Source organism: Carex rostrata, chromosome 6, assembly GCF_964058835.1.
Source record: "Carex rostrata chromosome 6, lpCarRost1.2, whole genome shotgun sequence".
NCBI classification, from domain to species: domain Eukaryota; kingdom Viridiplantae; phylum Streptophyta; class Magnoliopsida; order Poales; family Cyperaceae; genus Carex; species Carex rostrata.
In genome coordinates, this window is record NC_135923.1 from 3,127,406 (window position 1) to 3,154,839 (window position 27,434).

At 32.7% G+C, this 27,434-nt stretch overlaps 3 protein-coding genes across 8 annotated transcripts in view; 2 read left to right on the forward strand and 1 right to left on the reverse strand.

The window, feature by feature from the left end:
- Positions 1-2,480: 2,480 nt before the first annotated feature.
- The window catches only part of LOC144555263 (uncharacterized), a 91,736-nt gene continuing 66,782 nt past the window's right edge, over positions 2,481-27,434 (forward strand). The window contains exon 1 of the mRNA XM_078303544.1: positions 2,481-2,601. Coding sequence (XP_078159670.1) covers positions 2,481-2,601 — 121 coding nt within the window. The remainder of the gene's footprint in view (positions 2,602-27,434) is intronic.
- Positions 21,270-22,764, reverse strand: LOC144556087 (small ribosomal subunit protein eS21-like). Its single transcript, XM_078304584.1, has 4 exons — positions 22,704-22,764; positions 22,263-22,356; positions 21,849-21,981; positions 21,270-21,526 (listed from the first exon to the last, which is right to left on the reverse strand). The coding sequence occupies exons 2-4, from the start codon at positions 22,310-22,312 to the stop codon at positions 21,461-21,463; spliced, it is 249 nt and encodes an 82-aa protein (XP_078160710.1). The 5' UTR covers positions 22,313-22,356; positions 22,704-22,764; the 3' UTR covers positions 21,270-21,460.
- Positions 23,244-26,764, forward strand: LOC144555605 (uncharacterized). 6 transcript variants are annotated; one of them, XM_078303996.1, is made up of 9 exons: positions 23,244-23,349; positions 23,656-23,796; positions 24,148-24,212; positions 24,626-24,679; positions 25,098-25,349; positions 25,557-25,619; positions 25,828-25,896; positions 26,003-26,048; positions 26,488-26,764. In XM_078303996.1, exons 1-9 carry the CDS (start codon positions 23,316-23,318, stop codon positions 26,556-26,558), a joined length of 795 nt encoding a protein of 264 aa, XP_078160122.1. In that variant the 5' UTR covers positions 23,244-23,315; the 3' UTR covers positions 26,559-26,764. The 6 variants fall into 6 exon arrangements, with proteins under 6 accessions (XP_078160122.1, XP_078160123.1, XP_078160124.1 ...); XM_078303997.1 differs by having other exon boundaries at positions 24,151-24,212; XM_078303998.1 differs by having other exon boundaries at positions 24,154-24,212.

Consider the following 27,434-nt stretch of genomic DNA (forward strand, 5'->3'; position numbering starts at 1 on the left):
GGTTTCATTATTTACATTGGAGACCCAAGATCGATGTCTTCCCTTAAACAAGTTGTTGCCAGTATTATGTCTTGCCTTAGACCTCCAAATTAATTGTACCCAAGATCGATGGCTGACATGAAAGACATGGAATCGATGCCCACAAAACGATCGGAATCGTATAGAAAACAAAAATTGTATGAATATATGGGAAAAATAATTATGTTTAAATTCTCAGATATTTGATTAGCAGAAATCACTTTTTCTGTTGCTTATTCGAATTCCGTTTAATATATAAAATTAATATATTATATTTTTTAAAAGAGAAAATACATAATATTGAAGTTTTTTAGGGATATACATAAAATATCCCCATCAAAAAGATCAACTACAGCTTGTGGCCCTGTGAAAAAATTCACATCCTCTGAGATATCTCATATTTTGCGTGTCTTTTTGAAAAATCTCAATTGTTCAAATAAGTTCTGCACGAATCTCAAAGCTCTAATAACATTGGGCCCCTACGGTTTGCTGAATAGGCACCGGATAGGTCGGTCACGCAAAATATGAGATATATATCTTAGAGGATACGCACTCCCTGTGAACACCCAGGAGCCATGAATAATCCATAGTTCTATGTAACATGTTCACTACAGCAGAACATAATTTATGCGACCGGTATCAGAGACCGGGGATGACGTCGGTCGCAGAAACTATTTTTCTGCCGAAAAAAAAAGAAATTAACCAAAAAACGGCAACCAGATCTACAGCGACTTTCTGCGACCGATCAGCGACCGGCGTCCTCCCCGGTCGCTGAAGTTTTTTGGTAAAAAAAATAGAAATCGCACCTTCTTCTCGCCGCGCCAGAACCCAATCGAAGAACTCTAGACAGCCTCGCCAGCCTAAACCCTAGCCTCCTCTCTGTCTTTCTGTCTCTCCCATCTCTCCCATTTCATTGATTCCCCTTCTTTTCCTCTCTGCGAAAAAGGAGCAACCACCAGATAGCTAGGGTGCCAGTCGCCTCCTCCGGTGCCAGTCACCTCCGCCTCTGCCTGCGCGAAGAAGAAGGATTGCGCCTCCACCTGTGCTGCCTCTACTGTAGCGAGGTATGGTAGCTCCTTTTACTCTGATTTTGAGCATAATTTGAGAATTTGATTGAATGTCATTGCAACGTAAATTGAATGTCGTTGGTTCTGATTTTGAGGGTAAAATGGCATGTTTTGTCACTGGTTATAGCTCCAGTTCTGATTTATGTTAGCATTTTTTCTGATCATATCAGCATTTTTTCTGGTCACAATTAGGGGAAGATTATAATTATTAAATAGTTTCATAACCCCATGCATCATCAAGGCAAGTTTATAAAAAGGCGTCATTTTTGGGAGTGCATATCCTCTGAGATATCTCATTTTTGGGAGTACCTATTCGGTGATAGGCAGGGGGGGCAGTAATATTTAAGCTTTTAGATTCATGCAGAACATCTTTGAATGACAGTCCTAGTTTGATATAATTTGAGAAGATGATCACTTGATAATGGCTATTTTGACAATTTTAAAATAAATTATAAAAAATGATATAAAATTGATAATTTAAAAGTAAATTTATTAGTATTATTTAATCTAATATAATATTATGTGGGAATTCTCCACTATTGTCAAAGAAAAAGGAAAAGAAATTATGTGGATACTTTGTTCGGATGCAGAACTTTCATTTATTAAGGCCCACAAAATGTTGTGAGTAACATGAATTAATTCTTTCGTGAGTGACGGCCATCACTATTGACTTAATTTTAAAATATCAGGGGCTAGCTATAGGCAGTGAATTATCAAGCCACAAAATTAAATTAATGTTTGTTGTTGCTATTTATTTATTATCTTATTTATAAAAATAATGAGTCTATTTATTTGTTTGACAGATAGCTGATGTACGGCTTCAGGATATGCTGAATAAATGCAAGGTGGCAGCAAAAAAGTCATACAGAGAGCCAATGCTTGAGTGAAAGGAGCGTGGGGCTGCTCCTCGCCCCTACGACGCCTGGATCCAGCCAGCGTACTGGCCCAGACTCGTCGATCATTGGTGCAATGACACCTTTGCTAGTCGGAGCCAGCAAAATGCAGAAAATAGGGCCAATGCTGAAGGTGCAGGGGCTTCGACGGGTTCTGTGAACATGCTTGTTCACAAACAACGCTTCGTAAGTTGTTCTTCATTAAATTAATATATTTTCATTCTTATTGAATATAATTGAACTAACCTTGATAACTTTTTTTAAATGAAATTGACTTTCAAATTCTTAACAGGAGCAAACACAAGGGTGCGAACCCAGATGGAGCGATGAGCTGTTTTAGCCCACCCATACGAACAAGAAGACGGGAGAATACGTTAGTACTAAGGCTAAAAATGCACAGGTAATAATACTTTTGAATCGTTATATAAAATATCATGGTTCATGTTGTACGTAACATTATTATCATATTTTACAAAATTTGCAGCTAAAATATGAGAAAACTATGAAGGACAAGTATGGAGAGGATAAAGAGAAATGGCCCAGATACGACGGCGATCTCTGGTTCACTACGGGCGTTGATGATCAGAATGCCCACGGCGATAACTATGGTCTCGGTGCTCTAGGTAAAATAAACATTATTTGAAATTTGAAATTTATTTTTAGTTTTATCAGATAATACTAATTGTCTTACTTTTAATGTTTCAGGCAAGACAAGAGGCATGTTTCGCTCTGGTGGGTCTAGCAGTGCTCGGTCGCACTTGTCACAGTCATATTCTTCTATGCCGCCATCGACGCATCTCACAGAAGAAGATATTGAGAGGATATCTTCCCGGGTACTTGATAGGATGGAGGCTTGCATCGAGGCTCAGGTGGAGGCTCGATTGGAGGCTCGGTTTAGAGCTTCTTCGGTACGAAATTCGATATTTCAATATGTTTTTTTAATTGTGAACTCTAAACCCTAAATCATAATTATCTAAAACACTTTCTTACAATCTCACAGGGAGGTTCGAGCTCGCAGCCGGCCTCGATGCCCGCTCAGGATGACGAGGATGATGACGGCGATGATGACGAGGGGCATTACTCGGATGTCGCTGGCGATGGTACTGCTTAGGGTTTTTTATATATTTATATCTTGTTAGATGATACTGTTTATTGGTTATGGTACGGTTTACTGCTTGGGTTACTCGGATATTTATGTTTGATGAGATGATATACAGTTTCTTGATCTTTATGTTTATATTTGTTTGTATACTTATGTTATATGCGATGTTTATGTTGTATGCGATTGTTATGTTGTTTTTGTATCGATTTTTATGTTTATGTTATGATGTATGTTGTATGCGATCATTATGTTGTTTGTGTATCGATTTTTATGTTTTATGTTATGATGTATGTTGTATGTTGGTACGTGTAGTATCAATTAATTAAATGGTGCAAATATAAATAACAAAAAAAATATCAAAAACCTAAAAAAAGTATTTGCGACCGGAATATTATATCAGTGACTGTTTTCTGAACGTTTTGTTGGTCACAGACACTCTTTTCTGACGTCACCAAAAAAACTTTCAGAGACCGTTTTTTAAGTTCCAGCGACCGTTTGTCTCGTCGCAGATATTTTTTCCTGACGTCAGCAAAAAAAACAGCGACGAAAAAAAATTGGTCGCAAAAAGATTATCAGCGACCGGCAGACGTTATTCAGCGACTGTTGACGTTAGCAGAAGAGTATCTGCGACGAAGCTTACAGCGACTGAACTTTCAGTGACCGAAAAATTCTATCAGCGACCGTTATCTCTATCTGAGATTGGCAACACCACTTTCTGCTGTGGTGGTTTGACAGCGTAATATGAACTGCTAATATTAAAATGATTAGATTTAGCCTGAGGGCATCTTTGGCCAAAAAAAATAAGATTAGATTTGTTTATCCTCACAATCCAACCAACTAGAAAACGTAACACATCTTACACATGCTACATATTTTATATTTTTATATAATAAACGGTGAAATGGGAACGGTATAAATTTAAAAAGAGTTGTAATATATGGAAAATAAATATGATATAATATTAAATTAAGAAGGGCAAATACTTATTTTCAGGGAGGTGCTATATTAAGATCAATAATTTCAATAATGAGAGCTGAGAGAAACTTTTTTATACTAATACCTAACTTTCCCTTCTCTCTTAATACCATATAAGTACGTAATTAATTAATGGCTAATAAGGAAATGATTCAAATATCAAGCTGAGCAGTGAGCATTACGTTTAAAATAAAATAAATCAACCAAACCAACCAATCAAACATAATAAACCAAACAATACCCAAACCTGCTAAATAAATCAAAACAAACCAAGTTAACCAAACAACACTTAGAGATAAACCAAAATAAACCAAATAAACCAGACAATACCCAAACATATCAAATAAACCAAAATAAACCAAGTAACCTAAACAACACTCAAACATACCAAATAAACCAAACGAACAAAGCAAACCCAATAAACCAAACATCTTGTTTAACTGTATGAAAACTAGTTATAAACTTTATAATACATTATTAAGAATATTTTCATCGTAAGTCTCAAAGTATAAACCAAATATGCATATATAACACTCATGACAAAGTTCATCGTAAGTCTCAAAGTTTAAGCCAATCAATTAGAACATTTTCATGCTCTATATCATTAGTGAATATTGACTGACTCATTAAAAAATTTTAGTAAATAAAATACAAAATATGTTCAGATTATACAGTACAATATACATTAAGTTTAGATAAGTTGTTATTTACAACATATGGATATCATTGATTTTGTTTAGATATATGCACTCTAAAGTGAAGTTATATTTTAATTTATTTAACATGAAGTATAGGAATTGATTTCAAACATTAAAAAAAAATAGATAAACTTCTATGCAATGCAACATTTTATGGGCACAAGATTGCATCGCCACCTTATGACAAAAAAAAAGTATATTTATAATGAAGTGGTTATAAAATAAAATTTTCATTTAATTGGTTTCCATTCTATACATACAAGACAGATGAAAGATTTTTGAGATTTGAATAATTTCTATATTAGCTATCCATTGATTACATATTCAGATGTAGTATTAAAAGAGAAGGACAAATTGGGTATTAGTATAAAACAATTTCTCTCAGCTCTCATTATTGAAATTATTGCCATTAGAATAGCACCTCCCTATTTTCGTAAGTTTTGAAGGTGTACATAAATTTTCCGTACTAGTATATTATAAATGAGTTGTTACAGAAATCTAATGGGTAGGAAATTAATAAGATCTGCACCAACTCCTGTGTTTCTCACATTAGCACGTTGGGGCCCAATCATTAAATTATGAACAACAGCACGAGTTCCCAAACTAATTAAATGCATCCATCCTTCATTTATGCTTAAAAACGACAATACATTGAAGGAAGAACCACTCCTTCAAATTATTATACACAACTGCCACTACAATGATTTTCTATAGAATAAAAGTACGTAGGCGCGCGCTTTAATTCGTGGAAGCGTATAATGGAAATTATGTAGGCACCGTTTTCGTGGTAGCGCATGATTCATTTATGTAGGCGTCGTTAATTCATAGAAGTGCATAACCGAAGTCTCGTAGGCGCCGTACTCGTGGTAAGCGCATAATTTCAAGTTATGCACATAGCAAAAATTGTGTAGATGCCGTATTCGTGGTAGCACGTGACGCAGTAGCAAGCTTGTTGCACATAAAACAAACCATACAAGAAAATCATATAAATTGCTTTACTAGAACTTTATGCATTAAATGTAAGATTCATAAGCATTGTATTTGGTTATTCATATCATGTCAGATGCATGATAATTGATTTAATTTTTGTCAGATTTTATTTCTTTGGCATTGCACTTATTGTCAAACAATGTGGATTGATTCTTTTATTTAAATATGAGCATTCTTATTTGAAACTAAAAACTTCATTGAGAGATTAAAAATCTCTCATCTTTTCGCTTTGAGGGATCCAGGTACAAAAGGCAACACGGAGCAGCATATGGACTAGGCGACAAGAGTAGTGACTGCCATATTGTATAGATTTTGGTATAATCTTTACGTAAATATATATATGTTAGTGTGCAGTCATTTTGTTGCTGTCCATGATACATGATTACTTCTCGTATGTAGATTACCTTTTTGTTTATAATGTGCGGAAAGTTATCTTTTGTAAATATTGGAAGAAGGGATTGTAAACTTATATATATGTGTTATTTTCCATTTAAAGATTATATTGCAGCATGGCAGTGTTTAGCATGATATTTGTCATAACCTGATGCATATATATTTGTGCCTTGTGACATCTAATCTTGTGTACTGTTATTGACTACTTGATATAGGTGTTACGGCAAGTTGTCAATTTTTCTTGATTGGACAATGCTCCTATTTTTTAGGACTTTATAAGCTATACATTGGGCTTCGGCTGAATTCATCTTTGATAATGCATCAATTTTGATGAAATTATGGAATGCTAGCTTGAATAATATATAACCGACAAGACTTCACAACTTTACTATTTAAATTTATATTCCCTATTTTATTCTATATATTTACTGTTTTATAGGAATTATTTATTAATTTCCAACGGATACATAAATGAGAATGTAAATTTGACAGGATCGGGCCGGAATCTATTAATATATTGACCAGTAGTGAGGTGTAAATTCAGCATTTAATTAAAGACCATGTTTGGCACAGAAAAGCCCATCTTTGCATTTGGGTTTGTTGCTCTCAAATTTTACAATTTTTTTTTTTTTTTTAAGATTAAGCATAAAAAATATCCACTAAATAGCTACGCTCCAAATTTGTATTGTTGAACCCAGAAATCTAGGCGTTATGTGGACCAATGAATCCGCATTAGAATACTCCATAAATTGCGGACCTGGAATTAGAGCTGCTAATGATTAAGGTTGGACTCATATTCGGCACGGCTCAATGAGAGAAGCAAAATGATTAAGCTCTAACTCGGCTCATTTTTAATAGAAAAAAGCTCAGCTTGGCGGAGCTCATGTAAGTACTTGGCTCGACTCGGCTTGGCTCATGTAAGCACTTGGCTCGACTCGGCTCGTGAGCTCGCGAGTCGGCTCATATTACATGTTGAAAAAATGATTATTTAACTATTTTAAAGAAATGATTGAAGTGTAATAGAGATATTCTTGTAACTTCAAATTACATGTTGAAAATTTTTGCTTATTTTTTAAAGAAATGATCTAAAGAAATTTGAAAAAACAATAATTTCTTTAAAATAATTTCAAAATGCTAGCTCATATTACATGTGGAAAAACATTGAAATTTGAAAAAGGAAAAATTTGAAATATGAAAATTTTGAAATTTGAAAATTTTTGAAATCTGAAAAATTTTGAAATCTGAAAAATTTTGAAATCTGAAAAAATTTGACATCTGAAAAAATTTGAAATTTCAAAAAAAAAATTGAAATTTGAAATTTTTTTGAAAAAAGTTCAAATTTTTTCAGATGTCAAATTTTTCAGATTTCAAATTTGTTCAAATTTCAAAGTTTTCAACATGTCATATGAGCCGGCATTTTGAAATTATTTAAAAAAAATGATCTTTTTTTCAAATTTCTTTAGATCATTTCTTTAAAAAATAATCAAAGTTTTTCAACATGTAATTTAAAGTTACAAGAATATCTCTATTCCACTTCAATCATTTCTTTAAAATAATTAAATGATCATTTTTTTAACATGTAATATGAGCCGGCTCACTTGTCGACTGGTGAGCTCGCGAGTCAAGCTAAGTGTTTACTTGAGTCGAGCCGAGTAGAGCTTTTTTCTTTCAAAAGTGAGCCGAGTCGAGTTAGGGCATTTTTTAGTTTCGAATCCGATTCCTTATAAAATATTGAGCTGCTCAACTCATTGATTCGCGAGCCGACTCGACTCATTAGCAGCCCTAACCTGGATGTAAAAAATACAGGAGCAGTAGCTATGAGATAGGGTGGGCCATTTGCTGAAATGCAAATTAAATTTATGGGCTTTTGAAAATCTCAACCCAAAAATAATGACTCCCGAGTGCTAACCTTCACCAGATCCCACTCCAATGAAGTAATCGAACATTTTAGTTTAGAGCTTGTTTCTCCAATTAGAATACGGACGGTCCGGGTCTAAAATGAACAACATTTTTTCTACTTGTTTTAGATTCCAAAGCTAATGTTTCAAATAGAAACGAACAACATTTTTTCTACTTGTTAGGATTATCCATGTCTGCGTCGAGGTAATACACTATATATATGGGTGTGTTTGATAAGCATTAATATTTTCCTTTTTATTTTCAATATCTGTTCTCATTTATTTAATATGTTTTAATGACGCCTTTAATTATGTTTAGATAAAGATTTATATCTATTTTTGAAAAAAAACAAAAACTTTAAGTTATTTAATAATTATTATTCAAAAAGAATTCTCAAAATAGATACAACTTTTTATAAATTAAATGTCATAGAAGGATCACAATATTTTCTAGATTACATAGAAGTGACTTTTGAACCGGGATCAATAACTCAGAATCTAAGCATTTTTATTTTTTTCCAATAACACATACAGAAATATATTAATTTTTTCTTACAGCCGCGAAAAATCAGACCTGAAAAATATTGATCCGGGTTATTTGTTACAGTCTTTCTAATAAATCAAATTATATTGTATTCCATCTATTTTCAAAGAAATATATCCAACATTTCTAATATTTCAATAAAAAAAATTCTGTTTTGTAAAAAAAAAAAAAAAAAAAAAAAGAATTTCAGTTCCTGCCCGTGGAAAATTTCCACGGGTGGGGTATTTTTAAAACTTTTGCTAAACTTTGGTTATTATTATTAAAATAATTTTTTTATGGAGTAAAAATAAAATGTCGGATTAAATTATGAACAACAGCACGAGTTCCCAAACTAATTAAATGCATCCATCCTTCATTTATGCTTAAAAATGACAATACATTGAAGGAAGAACCACTCCTTTAAATTATTATACACAACTGCCACTACAATGATTTTCTATAGAATAAAAGTACGTAGGCGCCTTTAATTCGTGGAAGTGCATAATGGAAATTATGTAGGCACTATTTTCGTGGTAGCTCATGATTCAGTTATGTAGGCGTCGTTAATTTGTAGAAGGGCATAACTGAAGTCTCGTAGGCACCGTACTAGTGGTAAGCACACAATTTCAGGTTATGCGCATAGCAGAAATTGTGTAGGTGCCGTATTCGTGGTAGCATATAATCAAATTAATGTAGTAGCAAACTTGTTGCGCATAAAGCAAACCATACAAGTAAATCATATAAATTGCTTTACTAGAACTTTATGCATTGAACGTAAGATTCGTAAGCATTGCATTTGGTTATTCATATCATGTGAGATTCATGATAATTGATTTAATTTTTGTCAGATTTTATTTCTTTGGCATTGCACGTATTGTTGAACAATGTGGATTGATTCTTTTATTTAAATATGAGTATTCTTATTTAAAACTAAAAACTGCACTGAGAGATTGAAAATCTCTTATCTTTTCGCTTTGAGCGATCCGGATATAAAAGACAACACGGAGCAACATATGGACTAGACGACAAAAGTAGTGACTGCCATATTGTATAGATTTTGGTATAATCTTTACATAAATATATATATGTTAGTGTGCAGTCATTTTGTTGCTGTCCGTGATACATGATTACTTCTCGTATGTAGATTATCTTTTAGCTTATAATGTGCAGAAAGTTATCTTTTTAAATATCGAAACAAGGGACTGTAAACTTATATATATGTGTTATTTTCCATTTAAAGATTATATTGCAGCATGGCAGTGTTTAGCATGGTATTTGCCATAACCTGATGCATTTTTGTGCCTTGTGACATCTAATCAGGTGTACTGTTATTGACCGCTTGATATAGGTGTTACGGCAAGTTGTCAATTTTTCTTGGTTGGACAATGCTCCTATTTTTTAGGACTTTATAAGCTATAAATTGGGCTTCGGCTGAGTTCATCTTTGATAATGCATCTCAATTTTGATGAAATTATGGAATGCTAGCTAGCTTGAATAATATATAACCGACTAGACTTCACAATTTTACTATTTAAATTTATATTCCCTATTTTATTCTATATACTTACTGTTTTATAAGAATTATTTATTAATTTCCAACGGATTCATAAATGAAAATGTAAATCTGACAGGATCGGGCCGGAATCTATAATATATTGACTAGTAGTGAGGTGTAAATTCAGCATTTAATTAAAGATCGTGTTGGGCACAGAAAAGCCCATCTTTGCATTTGGGTTTGTTGCTCTCAAATTTTACAATTTTTTTTTTTTTTTTTTTTAAGATTCAGCCTAAAAAATATCCACTAAATAGCTACGCTCCAAATTTGTTTTGTTGAACCCAGAAATCTAGGCATTATGCGGACCAATGAATCCACATTAGAATACTCCATAAATTGCGGACCTGGAATTAGAGCTGCTAATGATTAATGTTGGACTCATATTCTGCACGGCTCCATGAGAGAAGCAAAATGATTCAGCTTTAACTCGGCTCACTTTTAATAGAAAAAAACTCAGCTCGGCTCATATAAGCACTTGGCTCGACTCGGTTCGTGAGCTCGCGAGCCGGCTCATATTATATGTTAAAAAAATGATTATTTAACTATTTTAAAGAAATTATTGAAGTGGAATAGAGATAATCTTGTAACTTCAAATTACATATTGAAAAATTTTGATTATTTTTTAAAGAAATGATCTAAAGAAATTTGAAAAAACGATCATTTCTTTAAAATAATTTCAAAATGCTAACTCATATTACATGTGGAAAAACATTGAAATTTGAAAAAGGAAAAATTTGAAATATGAAAAATTTGAAATTTTAAAAATTTTAAAATCTGAAATAATTTGAAATCTGAAAAAATTTGAAATTTGAAAAAAGTTCAAATTCCAAATTTCAAATTTTTTCAGATGTCAAATTTTTCAGATTTCAAATTTGTTCAAATTTCAAATTTTTCATTTTTTAAATTTCAAAGTTTTCAACATGTCATATGAGCTGGCATTTTGAAATTATTTTAAAAAAATGATCTTTTTTTCAAATTTCTTTAGAACATTTCTTTAAAAAATAATTAAAGTCTTTCAACATATAATTTAAAGTCATAAGAATATCTCTATTCCACTTCAATCATTTCTTTAAAATAATTAAATGATCAATTTTTTAACATGTAATATAAGGCGGCTCACGAGCCGAGTCGAGCTAAGTGTTTACATGAGTCGAGCCAAGTCGAGTTAGGGCATTTTTTACTTTCGAATCCGATTCGTTATAAAATATTGAGCTACTCAACTCATTGATTCGCGAGCCGGCTCGACTCATTAGCAACCCTAACCTGGATGTAAAAAATACAGGAGCAGTAGCTATGAGATATGTTGGGCCATTTGCTTAATTGCAAATTAAATTTATGGGTTTTTGAAAATCTCAACCCAAAAATACTGACTTCGGAGTGCTAACCTTCACCAGATCCGACTCCAATTAGATAACCGAACATTTTAGTTTAGATCTTGTTTCTCCAATTAGAATACGAACCAATCCGGCCTGCGGTGGAATGCAAGGCTTCCCTTTAATATTCGTGCGAATTCTAATCGGACGGTCCGGGTCTAAAATGAAAGTTTATGTTACCTCAGGTGATATGAATTCCTATAATCCACCTTCCTTGCTGCATCCTCAGAATTCCAATTCTCCGTGGCTCAACACTTCGTGTGGCATGTACGTGATAAGTAAGTTGAGTCTTTTAAGAAACTGTGCAGGTCCCATCTGTCGACTCGCTTTAGATTCCAAAGCTAATGTTTCAAATAGAAACGAACAACATTTTTTCTACTTGTTAGGATTATCCATGTCTGTGTCGAGGTAATACCCTATATATATGGACGTACGTGTTTGATAAGCATTAATATTTTTTCTTTTTATTTTCATTATTTGTTCTCATTTATTTACTATGTTTTAATGACGCCTTTATGTTTAGATAAAGATTTATACATGATTAATATATATTTGAATACTAACAAAATGAATTAATACTGCACGACAAGAGAAAAGATAAACATCACACATGGTCCCACATAAAAATGACAATTGAATTACATTGAAAATAAGGTACAACATACATACATCATAGCACAACATATAGATGATGTACAAATAGCGTGCATGACATAATGAAATAAAAGAAAATCAAATAAGGTTACAAGATGATGTACAAACATAGGTGTATACTTAGCTGAGTGCAATCATTGGTTTTTGTAGCTAAGCACACTATATTTGGTTTGAATAAAAGAGAGTACGGTTTGAATAAAAGTAAGGATAAACAATAAGATGCCGCCCACAACGGAGAGGGTTATCCATGGATTCGAGCAGTAACGTCTCTTGAAATCTGCGTAGCATTTTTTTTTACTGAATCTTTTGTTATAATGGGATCGCAGTTCTGCCATCACGCCAACAAGGTCCCATGATATAGGGATATTATGGGAAAGTAGTATAGTTTGGTACTCTTGTAGAGAGCACATCAAAAGATCCATTTTCGCAGTTGGTAGGAGACGATTGACTTGCAATAGTTTAACATCTTCTTCTGTTTGTACCAAGGACACAATGCATGTAAGATAGGACGTGACGGAGAACCCACAAACTTTGCCGTACCCCCGTTCAAATGCTAAAAGATCTTTATAAATTTCATTATCATATAGAAAACGGTCCATGTGTGGTAATTGCACCACTCCAGATAATCTCCTCTCATAGAAAGTCACGTCAAAGCCACTGGTGTAATGCTGGTTGAAAACAGTTGCACGTAATTGCAGGTCTGTTGCACTAGGAATATCGACCATTCTCATATCAGCAGATGGAAGTATTTCATGAAACTTCCTTTGGGGGGTTCGAGACCAATGGAATATGTGTAGTAGATGTTGGAAGCCATCTTGGGGGACGGTAATGCTATTATTATGCAGTTTGGACTTGGGCACTCTTGGATGGATGAAATCAAAGGTTGAGATCACAAGTTCGTGGATTGGGGTATTAAGCTTGCTGCTTATGTTGGAATGCTTTGTATATACAGCCTCGACAACAAACCACGGTATCTGGTAGTCCATGGTCAACATGTAGCGCTGGATCCCCCTTTCTTGACCCCATATTAACTTTTGTAAGTTTTTAAATTCATTGAAGGTTCGCATTTTTGAATCATCATTTTCGGCAGATTCATGAAAATTTTCAAATACTAACCACTCACCTGATATTATAACCAACGCAAATATTAAGAAACAACTATTGGCCAGTAGGTATTCTATGAAGCGTTTGCCATTTTCAGGACGAAATTGCTCATCGACCCCCTCATAGTAGCTCCATAACTCATCTTCCTTCTCTTGTAAATCTTTAAGGTATGATTGTACGTTGAGATTATAATTCTCCATATATGCAACAAATCGCCACATGTTGGTTTCAGGTAAGAAAGGGACGTTCTGAAAATGATCATCCAAACGTTTCCAATTACCAAATATTGATGGTATTTTTTCATTTGGTGGTCTGGTTGGTGGTATTTCTTCAGTACTGTTGTGTAGTCGAGCTTTTATGTTCACTACCCAATCTTTCAATTCTTGTGATATTTCGTCTCCTGGTTGTACGACACCATTACTCATTTCTGACCCCCTTCCGGCTGATCGATTAATCCACAAATTAATCAGGCTCAAGCTCTTCTGAAATAATATTAAACGTGATTAAATATTATGAAATATTGATCGCTTTAGCTGCTAATCGAATAAGCATGCTGGCCGGTTAGTCAAAAGTTAAGCGTTCATTAGATAAAATGTTGCTTAGTTTGACGTGAAAACTGATCAATGTACAGAGATAAAACACTTAACTATTAATGGCCATGCAATAGCAATATGAGATGTCAGATTAATTATATATATAATTCGTCAGTCACATTTTAGTATGTAAAATACAAGTACGTATGAATAATACTATTTTCCGTTTTGACCAAATTGTAATAATAAATATTTTATTCTATATATTAATATGCCATTTGACTAACAGTAGAACCATTATTAAGCCTAGATAATTTTTTTACCGAAGCACTCTGCCTAATACTATAAACTACAAATTCAACAGAAATTAAATCTTACTAATATAATGGATGACGGCCGGAGTAACAGATATAATGTAACCATTTACTATGAGCTGAAAACGTAGAAAAAAGAAAAAAAAAACCCCATCTCTCGGATATGAAACTAACAACAACTATAACATAACATATCAAGTGAGCATACACTGAATCTCTTGCGAAAACTAACCGATAGGTGGAAATAACAAGTTGGGTGAGAATTAGACAGATAATTTAGAGATAATTAATGTGATTTTTTACTATTTTGAAGATTAAATGTGATTAAGTTCATTTTAATATATTCTGATTAAATTATAAAGCTAAAACAAACTATTTAGAGTGTCAAATATAATGTCACATATTAAATATGTCAATTAAAGGATAATATAAATAATAAAAACAAAGGTATTACCTAAGTGCAGATAGATACAGGCAGAGAGAAGCTCAACCACACAACTGAAAATTAAAGGTTTACTGGTGGCTAATTTAATTCGTACTAAACAGAGGTTAATTAAACTATAATGAAAGAAATCAATGAGAGATAGTAAGTGAAATTCAGAGAGGAGACATGAGACTCTCACCTGGTACCGTTGTTCTTTTATGAGAGGAGGATTGATCTGAGGGACTCGGCAAGAGAAAAGAGAGGAAAGAGAGGGTAACTGAGGGAAGGGGATGAATTATATATAGAAGTAGATAAACAATTTTTTGAATTAATACATAAGTTCCTCTACATCATTCAAAACAGATATATATATATAAGGAGATTCAAAGAGTGAATACTCCAAAGTGTGTTGCACGCAAGGTAAAATACTTTGGCTAATGTCTAACTTTTGGAATAAAGATCTACTTTTGGATTTTTGTATATATGTTCCCCATGTGAAGTAACAGTTGGAGTCTCAAAAGCAATTATTCATATTCTTGCTTGTAACTTTTTTTGTAGGAAATTCATATTCTTTGCCCATGCTTGGGTAGTTGATGGCCAATTAATTGTACTTTCATAAGCTTGTGTATATTTCATTGTTTTGATGTATATACTTCTCAACTACATTTTTCACATTATTTACATTGGAGACCCAAGATCGATGTCTTCCCTTAAACAAGTTGTTGCTAGTATATGTCTTGCCTTAGACCTCCAAATTGTACCCAAGATCGATGGCTGACATGAAAGACAATGGAATCGATCGATGCCCACAAAACGATTGGAATCGTATAGAAAACAAAAATTGTATGAATATATGGGAAAAATAATTATGTTTAAATTCTCAGATATTTGATTAGCAGAAATCACTTTTTCTGTTGCTTATTCGAATTCAGTTTAATATATAAAATTAATATATTATATTTTTTAAAAGAGAAAATACATAATATTGAAGTTTGTTAAAGAGATACATAAAATATCCCCTATTAAAAAGATCAACTACAGCTTGTGGCCCTGTGAAATTAAGAAAAATATAAAATTTGGTCTTCAAGCACATTTTAATATAGAGACCACATCTAACGGTTTGGATAGACTTTTTGGACTTTGAAAATTAAAAAACGACTTAGTTGCACGGAATCTCAGGAACAATCAATTTGATATTAGCCAACCCCTCTTTCTCTCTCTCTCTCTATATATATGTGTGTGTGTGTGTAGCCGACTCCAAAGCAACATATACCAAATCTCACCCAAATTTATCTATTGCTCAAGTAAGATCCTTGAAAAATCAACAAATTAAACTTTAAAAGCTAGCTAGCTAGAATTATTACCTTGTAATGATCCTGTTAATTTCCAGCTTGATGTAAATTTAGTAATTACCTAATATCATTAAAACCTAAAATTGAACATAGGTGGGATCCGACAAATTAATAAAAATGGTATAAATTTAGCAAGGAATAGAATTTCAGAAGAAAAAAATGTTTAACAAATTAAGAAAAAAATCAGGAGAAAGACAATTAGTTTCATACTATTTTTTTTGGATAGAACCAGGATCAGGATTATGATTCTGATCTCATACAAAGTCCTATCTTAATTAGCTTTATTGATTTACTCTTTCAACAATTAAAATTTTCATAATTAATATATTAATTGTAGTAATTTTGAGCATATAGATAGTTCAACAATGAAATTTCATAAATTTTAAATATTACTGAGTGAGGTTATGGTACTATGCATAGCACGGATTGATCCGTACTATAGATCAATATCTTTATTTTTTAAGTTCGAACAGTCAATCTTAACGGTTTAATATGATCTTGATATGAAATTGTACCTGTAGATCAAACAAAAATAGTGATTTTCTATATATCTAAAAAGATAGTACAAGAAATTCAGTAAATATAAATTTTAGTTTGTGAGTACATTTTCATATGAAGATCATATTAAATGTTTTAGATCGACAATTTGAAGTTTGAAAATAAAAATATTAATCCACAGTATGGACCAAACCATGCTATTAATAGTAAACAATTTCTAGGAAAGTGTTTCAATTCCTAGGGTTTTAAAGTGATCAAATTTGTCTCTATTAATGCATAATTGTAATTCGTATCTCTCTAATTTGTGATAAAGTTTCTAATCTTCTGTATTTCATGGCAACCAATTAAAGTATAAAAATGAACAAGTTCTTTTGGTCTCTATTGTGTCTCTTGTTCTCTTCCCTCTTCTCTAAACCTCATGAACCCTAAAGGTTTCATATAAAGTATATAATATCATAACTTGTTTGATAAACCGAGACGGAGAGCGAGAATAATTCAGTATCATTGAACTAACTACAATTAATGGAACTATATAAATTTTGTAATAATTTAGTATGCATGTAAAAGTGCTTCATGGGGGTACATGCATGATTTAATGGTTTTAAACAATTTAGTTATTATTGGTCAAAGTTTAATCTGAGTTAACCCAGATTAGATAATTATCAAGTTTGTATTACATAATTTAAGATAAGTTTGGTTCAGTTATTTTTGTTGAGTTTAGATAATATTATACTCAGCTTCAAATACGATCGAGTACACACTGGGGTTGCATAATGGTATACACATTTTCATAATTAACATAATTAATGTCATATTAAATTTAAAACCATAAACAACAGTTTGTTGGAGCCCAATCTTCCTCAAAGAGAACTTCACATAAAAAGCAAAATCATGAGCTATTGCTTTCCATCTCTCCCCACCCGCCCCTCCCAACACACTCACACAATATTTATCATTTAGAGGTTCAATAAATGATGTAAATGGGGGCTCGAAATATTTTAAAAAAAAAAAAAAATCTAACAATTTGGAATTTTTATTTCAACAAAACATGACACCACAGAAAACACTATAAGAAATTATAAGCAGAGGGACTAACCATTACAAATAGCATTGCAATATATAACAAAGGACAATACAAAAATTTATACCGAAGTCTAAGAGCACAGGCATCAAAATTAATACTTATAGCAACTTGTACTAAGATAATACCTATATATAGAAGTCGTTTTTCTTTAGTTTTGAGGAGTGGTTGACCTTGAAATGTCTATCCAACTCTAGTACAAAAAACCTCTTTACTGATTGTTAAGAAACCCCTATATCGACCGCTTGACTTTATACTAAATTAATTCGAATGTTTAAAAATTTCACATGTAGATGCATCACACGTAAGGTAGGCGGGTTTCCACGATTCGGATTCGTCATTTGAAATTGATTTGATGACTTTTAGAGTTAAGCTCACCAAAACTTTGGTGAGATTAAGAGCACCCTAGTTCTACTCTATATCACTTACTATATTTTTTATACATAATAAAACTCATTTGATATAATGAGAACGAAAATCAAGAAAAATGCGAAATACTTGGTATATCCTATAAATGAAGATTTCATGCGCTATGTTGAAATATTTTGAAGATTTGTGTTATAATTAAACTTTTTAATCTGTGAAACAATTATTTTGTTATCAGGGATGAATATATATACAGTTTTTGTTTTTTGTTTTTTCGGGTGTGGTGAGGGGAGGATATGTGTGTTGCATGTTCTTTATCTAATAAACAATGCTTCAATTTGAATAATAGAAGGTGATCCATAGAAATCAGTTTATTTCAAAAAAAAATAGAAGAAGATGCAAAAAAAAAAAGACTTTCTAAGAGCTTGATAATTAAATAATAATATAATTATTGATAGCTCCAATCTGTTTTTTTTTTCTCAATGAAGAAGATAAACAGATTTCGAAAGTATATTATCTTTTAATAGGCATTAAATAGTTTACTATTTAAGAGAGCAAAAAGAAGTAATGCTTACGAAGGGCAATTTTGTCCATCAAATAAATTTTTTTGAATTGGGTTGTGTTAGTAACAAATTTTATAGTGTTAATATCAGCTCCCAATAAAACAAAAACCTACTATGTAAGCAGTTTTTACAGGATTACGGAAGAGCATTCTATCATTGATGATCCGAGAGCTACAATTTGGAGCATCAAAGCACCACCAAGAGTAGGGATTTTCATATGATTGATGTTGAGAAACGGGTTACTAACAGTTGACAATCTAGTACGGGCGTGTTCGGATGTCACGGGATTACGGAATGGGAATTCACTTTTGAAAAAGTGGGAACCCACGGGTACGGAATGCACGGGATTGATTATGGGAATATGAGAAAATGAGTGTTCGTTTGTATCATGAAATTAATTGTGGGAAATCTTTATTTGTTTTAAAATATGTATATTTATTTAATTGTTTTAGTTTAGTTTAGTTATAAATGATTTTTTTATTTAATTATTTTTTTTAAATAGTATAGCGTTCAATATTGATTTTAATCAATTAAGTTAAAGTTAGCTTAATATAAAAAAGTAATTAAATATAAAATTACAATGAAAAAAACTGTCATGCCACCATCTATTTATTTAGACCAATAATATATTGTAAATTTAATATTTTATGGATTGTAAATTGTAACATTTGATAAACATATTTTTTTTTAAATTATATCAATTAAATTAAATTAATTAAATAATAATATTAAAAAGATGAACTGTTTCTAATAAAAAAAATATTACTAAAATGGTACAAACAAAATAAGAAAAAACAATTAAAAACGTTTTAAAAAATAAACATTTAAAATATCTAATGACAAAAATAAAATAAAAAACAGTTTACAAACATTTAAAAAAAAAAAAAAAAAAAAATATATATATATATATATATATATATATATATATATATATATATCAGAAACATTTACAAAAAACAAACATTTAATCTAATATATAGCATACAATTTCTTGCTTTAAAATAGTTAACATTAAAATATATAATTTTTATGCTCTAAAACACATGTAATTACAAAAGAAAAAAGAATCCGAAGCCGGAACATAGAATTAGTCCCACAATTCAAAATCAAATGGGTGAGTGGTTCTTTATATATACATAGGCTAGCACTTGGGTGATTGAGAAATTTAAAAGAAGTGAAAGAGAGCCACGTGGGGTGGAGGCAGAAAAAGAAAAGGAGAGAGAGTGGCTCCCAGCAGGAGAGAGAAGATTGGGTAGAAAAAAATGAAGTATGAGCTCCGTTTTTTGTTCCCACTCAATTGCATTGAAAATGACATGAATGGGTACAACCGCAGGAAATATTTTGGAAAAAAAAATGTTCCCACTCAATTGCATTGAAAATGACATGAATGGGTACAACCGCAGGAAATATTTATAATCCAATCTGGCCCAAACCCATTAAAATTTCTATAGGAAATTGACATCCGAACACGCCCGTAAAGAAAGGATGGTAAGTGATAAATAGATGCTGCCTTTGCAAAATAGCATAGGAATCTGTACAACACTTATTTAAGGAATGCATTTGCATGACTCAGGTAAGACAGCATGTGATGATAGAACTGACAGATGCAGTACCAATGCAGTTTTCGCTCACACAAATTCAGGATAATATTGTTCACTCGGTGCACTCAAATCAAGAAGAATACATGTGGTTATCTGTTTTATATTATGGAGAGAGAGATGCAGAAGAATTTTTAGCGAAGAAAACAAATAATCGAGAATGCTGGTAAAAGAAACAAGTGCAGAATACAGAAGTTGGTTTCAGATGGCCTAATCAGACACTTCAAAGCTAAAGGTGCAAGAATTAAGAGATTGAAGGGTTTTCTCAGTTCTGTCAAAACTCTTTCAATGGTTGTGTTTCCCTTGTATGTTTTATGTAGCTTTCCTAAATATTTATTTTTTCTTTTATTGCCTTGGCAATCTTTTGTAAAACCGTGGCATCTCTAGTGTTCTATTAATGGAACTTGAAGGCTTGACTTTCATTTTTATCTCTCAAAAATAAAAATAAAAAAAGAAATTGCCTCTTCTCCATTTATTTCTTTTGGTTATTATCATACTAAGTTTACTATATACACGTGCTAGTGCTATCAACAAATGGGGATAAAAAAGGAAAAACCCTCAAAAGAAAATTGTATAATCATAATCGTACTAAGTTTGAAACGAAGATTGCCGAATTTTAAGATAAGACACTAGTAAAAAAAAATACGGTAACGATTGTAAAGTGTTATCAATGACTAATTGAACCCGTAACAATCCGTCCCTGATGATATTATTTTAAGAATTTGTTTTTGTAATATGATTAGAAATGTAGCTAGCTATAAATATTAACAATCACAACATCACAAAATATTTTTATCAACCACAAAATCACTAGATAAAGTATCAAAATACACATCATGAACCATAACAATTTCTTTTAGTCTCTATTGTATCTCTTGGTCTCTTCTTTCTTCTCTAATCCTCACGAACCTAACAATTTCATCTAAGCCAGCGAGAATAAATCAGTATGTTTGAACCATAATGAAACTCTGTAAATTATGTTGTATATATTGTAATTTGCAAGTTCTTTTTGTAATAATTTAGTAATGCATCTAAATTCTAAAGTGCTTATTGGATGTACATGTATGGTTATAAATTATTTAGTTATTATTGGTAATTATCAATTCAAGTATTACATAATTTAAGATAACTTGGTTCAAATTTTTACAATTAACATAATTACTGTCATGTTAAATTTAAAAATCTCCCAACAAGGGGAACTTCAAATAAAAAGCCAAATTTGGAGCATTGGAGGTTCAATAAATGATGTAAATGTAAATGGGGCTGAAATATTAAAAGACAAAAAACTAACCAGGTCTGACAATTTAGAATTTTAATTTCAACAAAAACATGACAGCAAAGGAAACACTAGAAGAAAGCAGATGTCTATACGATTGCAAAAGGAACACCTATACTGACCCCTCCCTCAAGAAAAATCACACCTCAAGTCATTGCTGGTACAAAACTCATAATGGGTTTGACAAACAAAAATAATCGTATCATAGATCTCTATTCCTGACCCAACTTGGTTTTCTGCGCGTGCCATAGCCTGTCCAGTGCACTGTCAGCATCACCCTGTTTGACAGCACAGGTATGTAGTAAAATTAACAAGCAGTATATTTTGCAAGTGCTAACTATTTTACTTCATGGTTTTGTTTACATTGTGCATAAAACCTCAGAATGGACTGGTCATGACAGCACTGTAACAGCACTAAAATGTGGGGTATAATAAGGCGAACACAGAATATAGACTTTCATTTGGGGCTAGCACATAAAACCTCTAATAAACATGAAATACTGTGACAATATTAAAATGTGGGGTATAATAAGACCAACAAAAAGATTATACACTTTAATTTGGAACCCTGAGAATGATTTCATAGAAAAAAAAATAAACCTGAGAACGAATGGAACCAGAGAGAGCATAGGTGGTGTGTTGTCCAGTGTAGATGCCGTTCTCGTCAAGGTGGCCAATGTTGATTTGCACTGATGCATGATCCTTTGCTGTTATCAGCCTGTTAGTTGCTGAACTACAAACAAAAAAAAAATATTTTGATCAAGTACTCGATATAGCTCACCAGAATATGTGGTTCTTTCATTTTTCTTAAATTTAATTTATTGGATTGGATTACACAGTACAAGTATTAAACAGGTACCAGTTATATGTCATAAAAGCAAAGACCACAGAACAGTTTATGTGCTTGTATACCATAAAATTGGTAGTATTTAAAATGAATACTTGTTCCTATTCTAAATTAGATCTTTAGGAGATGTTTTTTTTAAATGTCTATGATAGAGCATTTAAATATACCATTTCCTCGGGATGTAGAGATCGACAATCTGCCCCTCTTCGTTTTGCATCTTGCCTCAAAAATCTGATCTGACAGTTAGATTGCAGTGATATCCTAAGTAAAAAAAAAAAAAAACATTGTAATTCCAACTTGTGATCATATCGAACAAATTTGCAATCAACACCAAATGGGACTGGAAGAGATACGCTAATTTAATTCAACATACCAATCAAAAATGCTAACTACAGGCTATGATATGAACCAAACTTCCCAATGAATGTTACATAGTCAAATCACACATGATTTATGATATAAACAAAGGTCTAATCGGTTCGGCAACGGGAAAAAATTTTATGAGAATGGGAACGGGAATATCAATTTGGTAATTCCCAAAAGGTTTACCCGATCCAAGAGAACCTCCTGTGATTCTATATTTCCCAAAGAAAACCTGAAAAAAATACCTTGTTCTCTCCCTTTGCAAAAGACGGCGTATCCGAAGAAAAAGAGAAGTTAAACAGACGAACAACTATATATACCTCCTCAGCTCCTTTAAAACCCTAGAGAAATTTTTTAGAGAGCAAATTGTCCATTTTGGGCTCTCCTCGGCCCATAAAAGAAGTCTAGTCAGAGAACTGGTACGGGACCTAAATTGGGCCTACTATTACAGAGCCGAGGCGAAATCGAATTCGCATCCTCTGAGATATCTCAACTTTTGCGTGTTTGTATGGAAAATCTCAACCGTTAAAATACGATCTGCACGAATCTCAGAGCACAAATAATACGAACTCGCCGAAGTCTAGAGGTGGCGTACCTGATTATAGGATAATTCAAAACATGAAACCGTGCAGCGAGTCACTTTAGAACAGTGTTAGAACTTGCTACACGGTTATTTAATCCGTACCAGGCATTTTTTTTCAAGAGTCAGGGAGTGGAGAACTGGGACCCACCTGTGCGGAGAAACCGATGCCCAAAATGCCCATGGCGGATATAACAAAGAGAGAGAAAGCCCTTGCGCATAATCTCTTCTCTTCACACTCGACATCAAAAAATTTCTCTCGATCAGGCCCTCTCCAATGGACGCCATAGCGCTCGCTCGTTCCTTCCCCGGTAAGCAACTTCCATCTCGGATCCGGATCCTCTCCATTCCCGGCAGACAACATAGGTGCTGTTTGTCTAATGTGATGGACCCACGGGTCCAATCTCTGCTCTTAATGGAGAGGATTTGAGCTGTATTTAGTTTGTTTTAGCTTGTTGTTGATCAAATTGTTCTGATTTGTGATACCTTTCTGACAAGGTTACTTCTTTTATTCAATACAAATTCCATGTACCCGGTCCATTACACTTTTGCTCTATTCAATTATGAAGATGAACCAGTTAACAATTAAGCTAATGTAGAAAACCACATTTTAACAGGGACCATAGTGGGTGCCAAAAGTTCTTTCTCAAAGAAGCTCATTTTACCAGCCCAGTTTTCACGGGTAGCAATCGGAAAAAAGAAATCAATCTTACCATGCTTGAAAGCAGGTGAAACTTCTTCAGTGTTAACATCTGATGGTTAGTTACTGTTCTTCTATTGTGCTTGAATTTTTGAAACACCAGCTTATACATACTGGTACAGTGTGCTACTGGTATGGGTACCTTTATATTTCAGTAATTAGGAAAATCTTATTATTTCAACTTGAATTGAGTTTGGATGGTCATGTAGGCTGTTATAAACAAAAAAGGTAAAAATTAATAATGTTACATGATCAAATAACAAAAAAAAAAAAGGAAGTTATATCAGCTGGTGAATACTGCTCGTAGTATTGATCCTAGTTAGTACTACATTTCTTGATAAACTAAACCAACATATCCTGTCAGTTAATCAAATGTTCTTTTCATAACAAAGTAAGTTTTATATTGCAGGAGCAGTTTCCGCTTCTGAGAAAACTGAGGATGTGCAAAAGGCAACTTTCCCTGCTGGTGTCGAGGTGATGTATTGCAATTTCGTTACATGCTTTGCAATTTTTTTTTTCTGTCTTCTAGACGTACTGTTATACTTTTTCTCTAGATTTTATGGTATGTACAAGTAAGTTCCCTTCATGAATTTAATTAATCTGGCAGCTTAGCATTAAGTTGAAAATCAAATTTTGATTCGAAAAAAGTTTTTAACTACAAATGATATATATATTTAATTTATTTTGAGGATATGTTATGTCATGTTTACATGTATAAGTTTGTTATTCTGTCATCTCAATTGTTAGAAAACAATACATTTTGAGTGTAATCCATTCTTCAAAAGTATAGATTGTCAACTGGTTTATTTGAATCAGACCATACTGGTGAAATTTGAGAATTGTTTTTGGAATGTTTTCTAACTTATTTGTTTCCCTCTGACTGTCAGGGTATGTTACGGGAGATCTGTGATGGAACCACAGTTGCTGAGGTCAAGCTCAAGGTGTGTTTTTTGTATAGAATTTGAGAAATTCTTTATCACTTGCTCAACTTTGTATGGTACACTGTTGTCAAGGATTTCTCCATTGGTATTGGTACTGATCCCTGGAAATAAGAGAGATTAAACCGAACCAAATACAAAAAACTGAAGTAATCAAGTAAATATCAAGTAAATCTCGGTTTGTTTGGTTGAACCGAAATTAGAAAGATTAAACCAAATCAAATATATAAAACTGAAGTAATAAAAAAATTCAACTGAACCGAACCGAACCATTTAATCCAAAGTTTGTCGGTTCAGTTGAAAACCAAATAAACTGGATCCAATAACCACCCCTATGCATATGTTTCGAGATGCTAAAATGCCCATGTTTGGTTTGTCTGATTCTAATTGGTAATGTAGTTAAAATTCCATATATATTCAGGTGGGGAACTTTCAGATGTATGTGAAAAGGGAAGTTGAATCATCGTCAGTTGAGTCACATCCCCCTCCACATTCAGTTGCCATAGCTCCGCCGGTCTCTAGTGCAAGCTTGAGCGAGTCATCTCAAACAGAGGCAATCCAGAAATACTCTGAAGACCGCAACCCCTTTGAGAACACCTCTGGCAATGAAGCAAAACTCGCTCTTATTAAGGATAATGATGCAAGCTCATTCGAAATAGTCTCGGCACCTACAGTATGTAGTTACATTTTACATTAAACACACCAACTTGTTTATACCAGTACAGGTACCGACTCATGCGGTACCAGTACAGGTACCGACTCATGCGGTACCAGTACAGGTACAAAACATGCCCCGTAACACTGGGACTGACTGATTTTCAACACTCTATAAGGCAAATTTGATAATTTGCTATTTTCTTTTGTTATCATATTATTTTAGGTTGGCGTATTTTTGAGGTCAAGAACCAGAAAAGGGCAACAGCTTCCTCCTGCGTGCAAAGAGGTGAAGTTTATTTATTACAAAATCTGGTCTGCAGAATCTGTTCCCACTCATTTTTGTCCTCTTGAACTGCACAAATTGTATTTACTTCCAAATTTACAAATATTAATGATGTGTCGATAAACAGTACCTCAATTTGGCATCAATTTAGTAGTTTTCTTCTTCAGAAAAAAAGTGGCAGCTTAAAGTTTACCTCTCTCTCTCTTATCAGGGAATGGTCATCAAAGAAGGACAGGTCATTGGCTTTATAACTCAATTCCAAAATACTTTGCCAATTAGAGTAAGTTTCTGTCTTTTTAGGCTAAATTTTTTGTATTCCTCATAGTGTAACATAGAAAGGTGTATCAGGCATAAATATGAATTTGTGCATTTTTCTTTTTGTGCAGTCTAACATTGCCGGCGAAGTAATAACCTTCCTATGCAAGGACGGAGGTAATATATTTTTTATAATTTAGTGCTAAGCACATTACTTGGCATACTACTTTTAGGTTACCAAAGACACATAAAAGGGATTCTTAGCAACCGTCAAGTGCCAAAAGTTGAACGTTGTATTAGTACAGTATGTTAGAATCCCAACTTATAAAATCCCTTACTAAGAACAGGAATGATATGACTTGCAAGGACAAATTTGCCCTGGGCTTGCCTGGTAAGAGAAGCATGCCACGTGCAAATTTAAATTGCTCAAGTCTTTCTAAGTAATCAACCATAAAAAATAGCTTGTAAGATATGAATCGGTACTAGAAATAGTGGCAACCAAAATTGTGTAAAGTGTGAACCATATACAGACTCTTGCTGGTCATGAATGCAACATAAATGTTAACTGTGTAATCCTTAAATTAAAATTATGTGTACATTTCTATAATATTTGCAGAACCTGTGGGCTATGGAGATCCCCTACTTGCTGTTTTACCGTCATTCCATGGAAATGAGATCGGACTATAAATCAAGTTTTTGACATTTCTTAAATTAATTCCAAGCCGTTGTTTGATTCAAGTTGGAGTTCATTACAAGAATAGAACTTGATTCTGTTCAAATATTTTCCTCTTATGTGAAAACTACCATTTTGTTGTCATATCAAGGAGCATAAATATGAAAATGTGATACTGCATTATTTGTTTGCATTTGCATTTTAGCTTTATGGGCTGACATTTGCGCTCATCTTTTCCGAGTAATTAGAAATATGAACTCGTATGTAATTTGTTCTAGGTGTATTTGTTCATGTTTTTAATCAATTTAGGATAAATATCATTGTAAAATCATTTTAACTTTTAAAAACTTTAATTTATGCTTTTTTACATGGGAATAAATTTATTCATAATATATCAAACAGATACAATAAATATTATGAATAATATGCTGTTAGATGTATCTGTTAATGTTTTCAATCAATTAAGATCTCATTTAGTGATTTTAAAATAATTAAAACAGACAAATCAACTCAATTTTAATCAATTGAAGTCTCATTAGTGATTTTAAAATATTTTTTTTAATCAAAAGCACGTAGGCAGATTTTAAATTAATTAAAACAGACAAATCAACTCTAGGTTGTCTTTCTGCATGTGTAATTTTTTTCATACTAAATCAAATAGAAAAAAAATATACTATGCATAAATTATAAAATTTTGCTAAATTATATTTTTATCTATTTTTTTTTATTATTCAATTTATATCTGAATTAGGCTACGGTGCTATTCATATACAGTGCTATCTGAATTAGTGCTGGATGAAAGCGCTGATGCGCTTAAACGGAATCGCAAAATAGAAAATCAACCTCTCCGTCTCCGTTAACTTCTTCTCTCTACCTAAAAAGCTTCAATA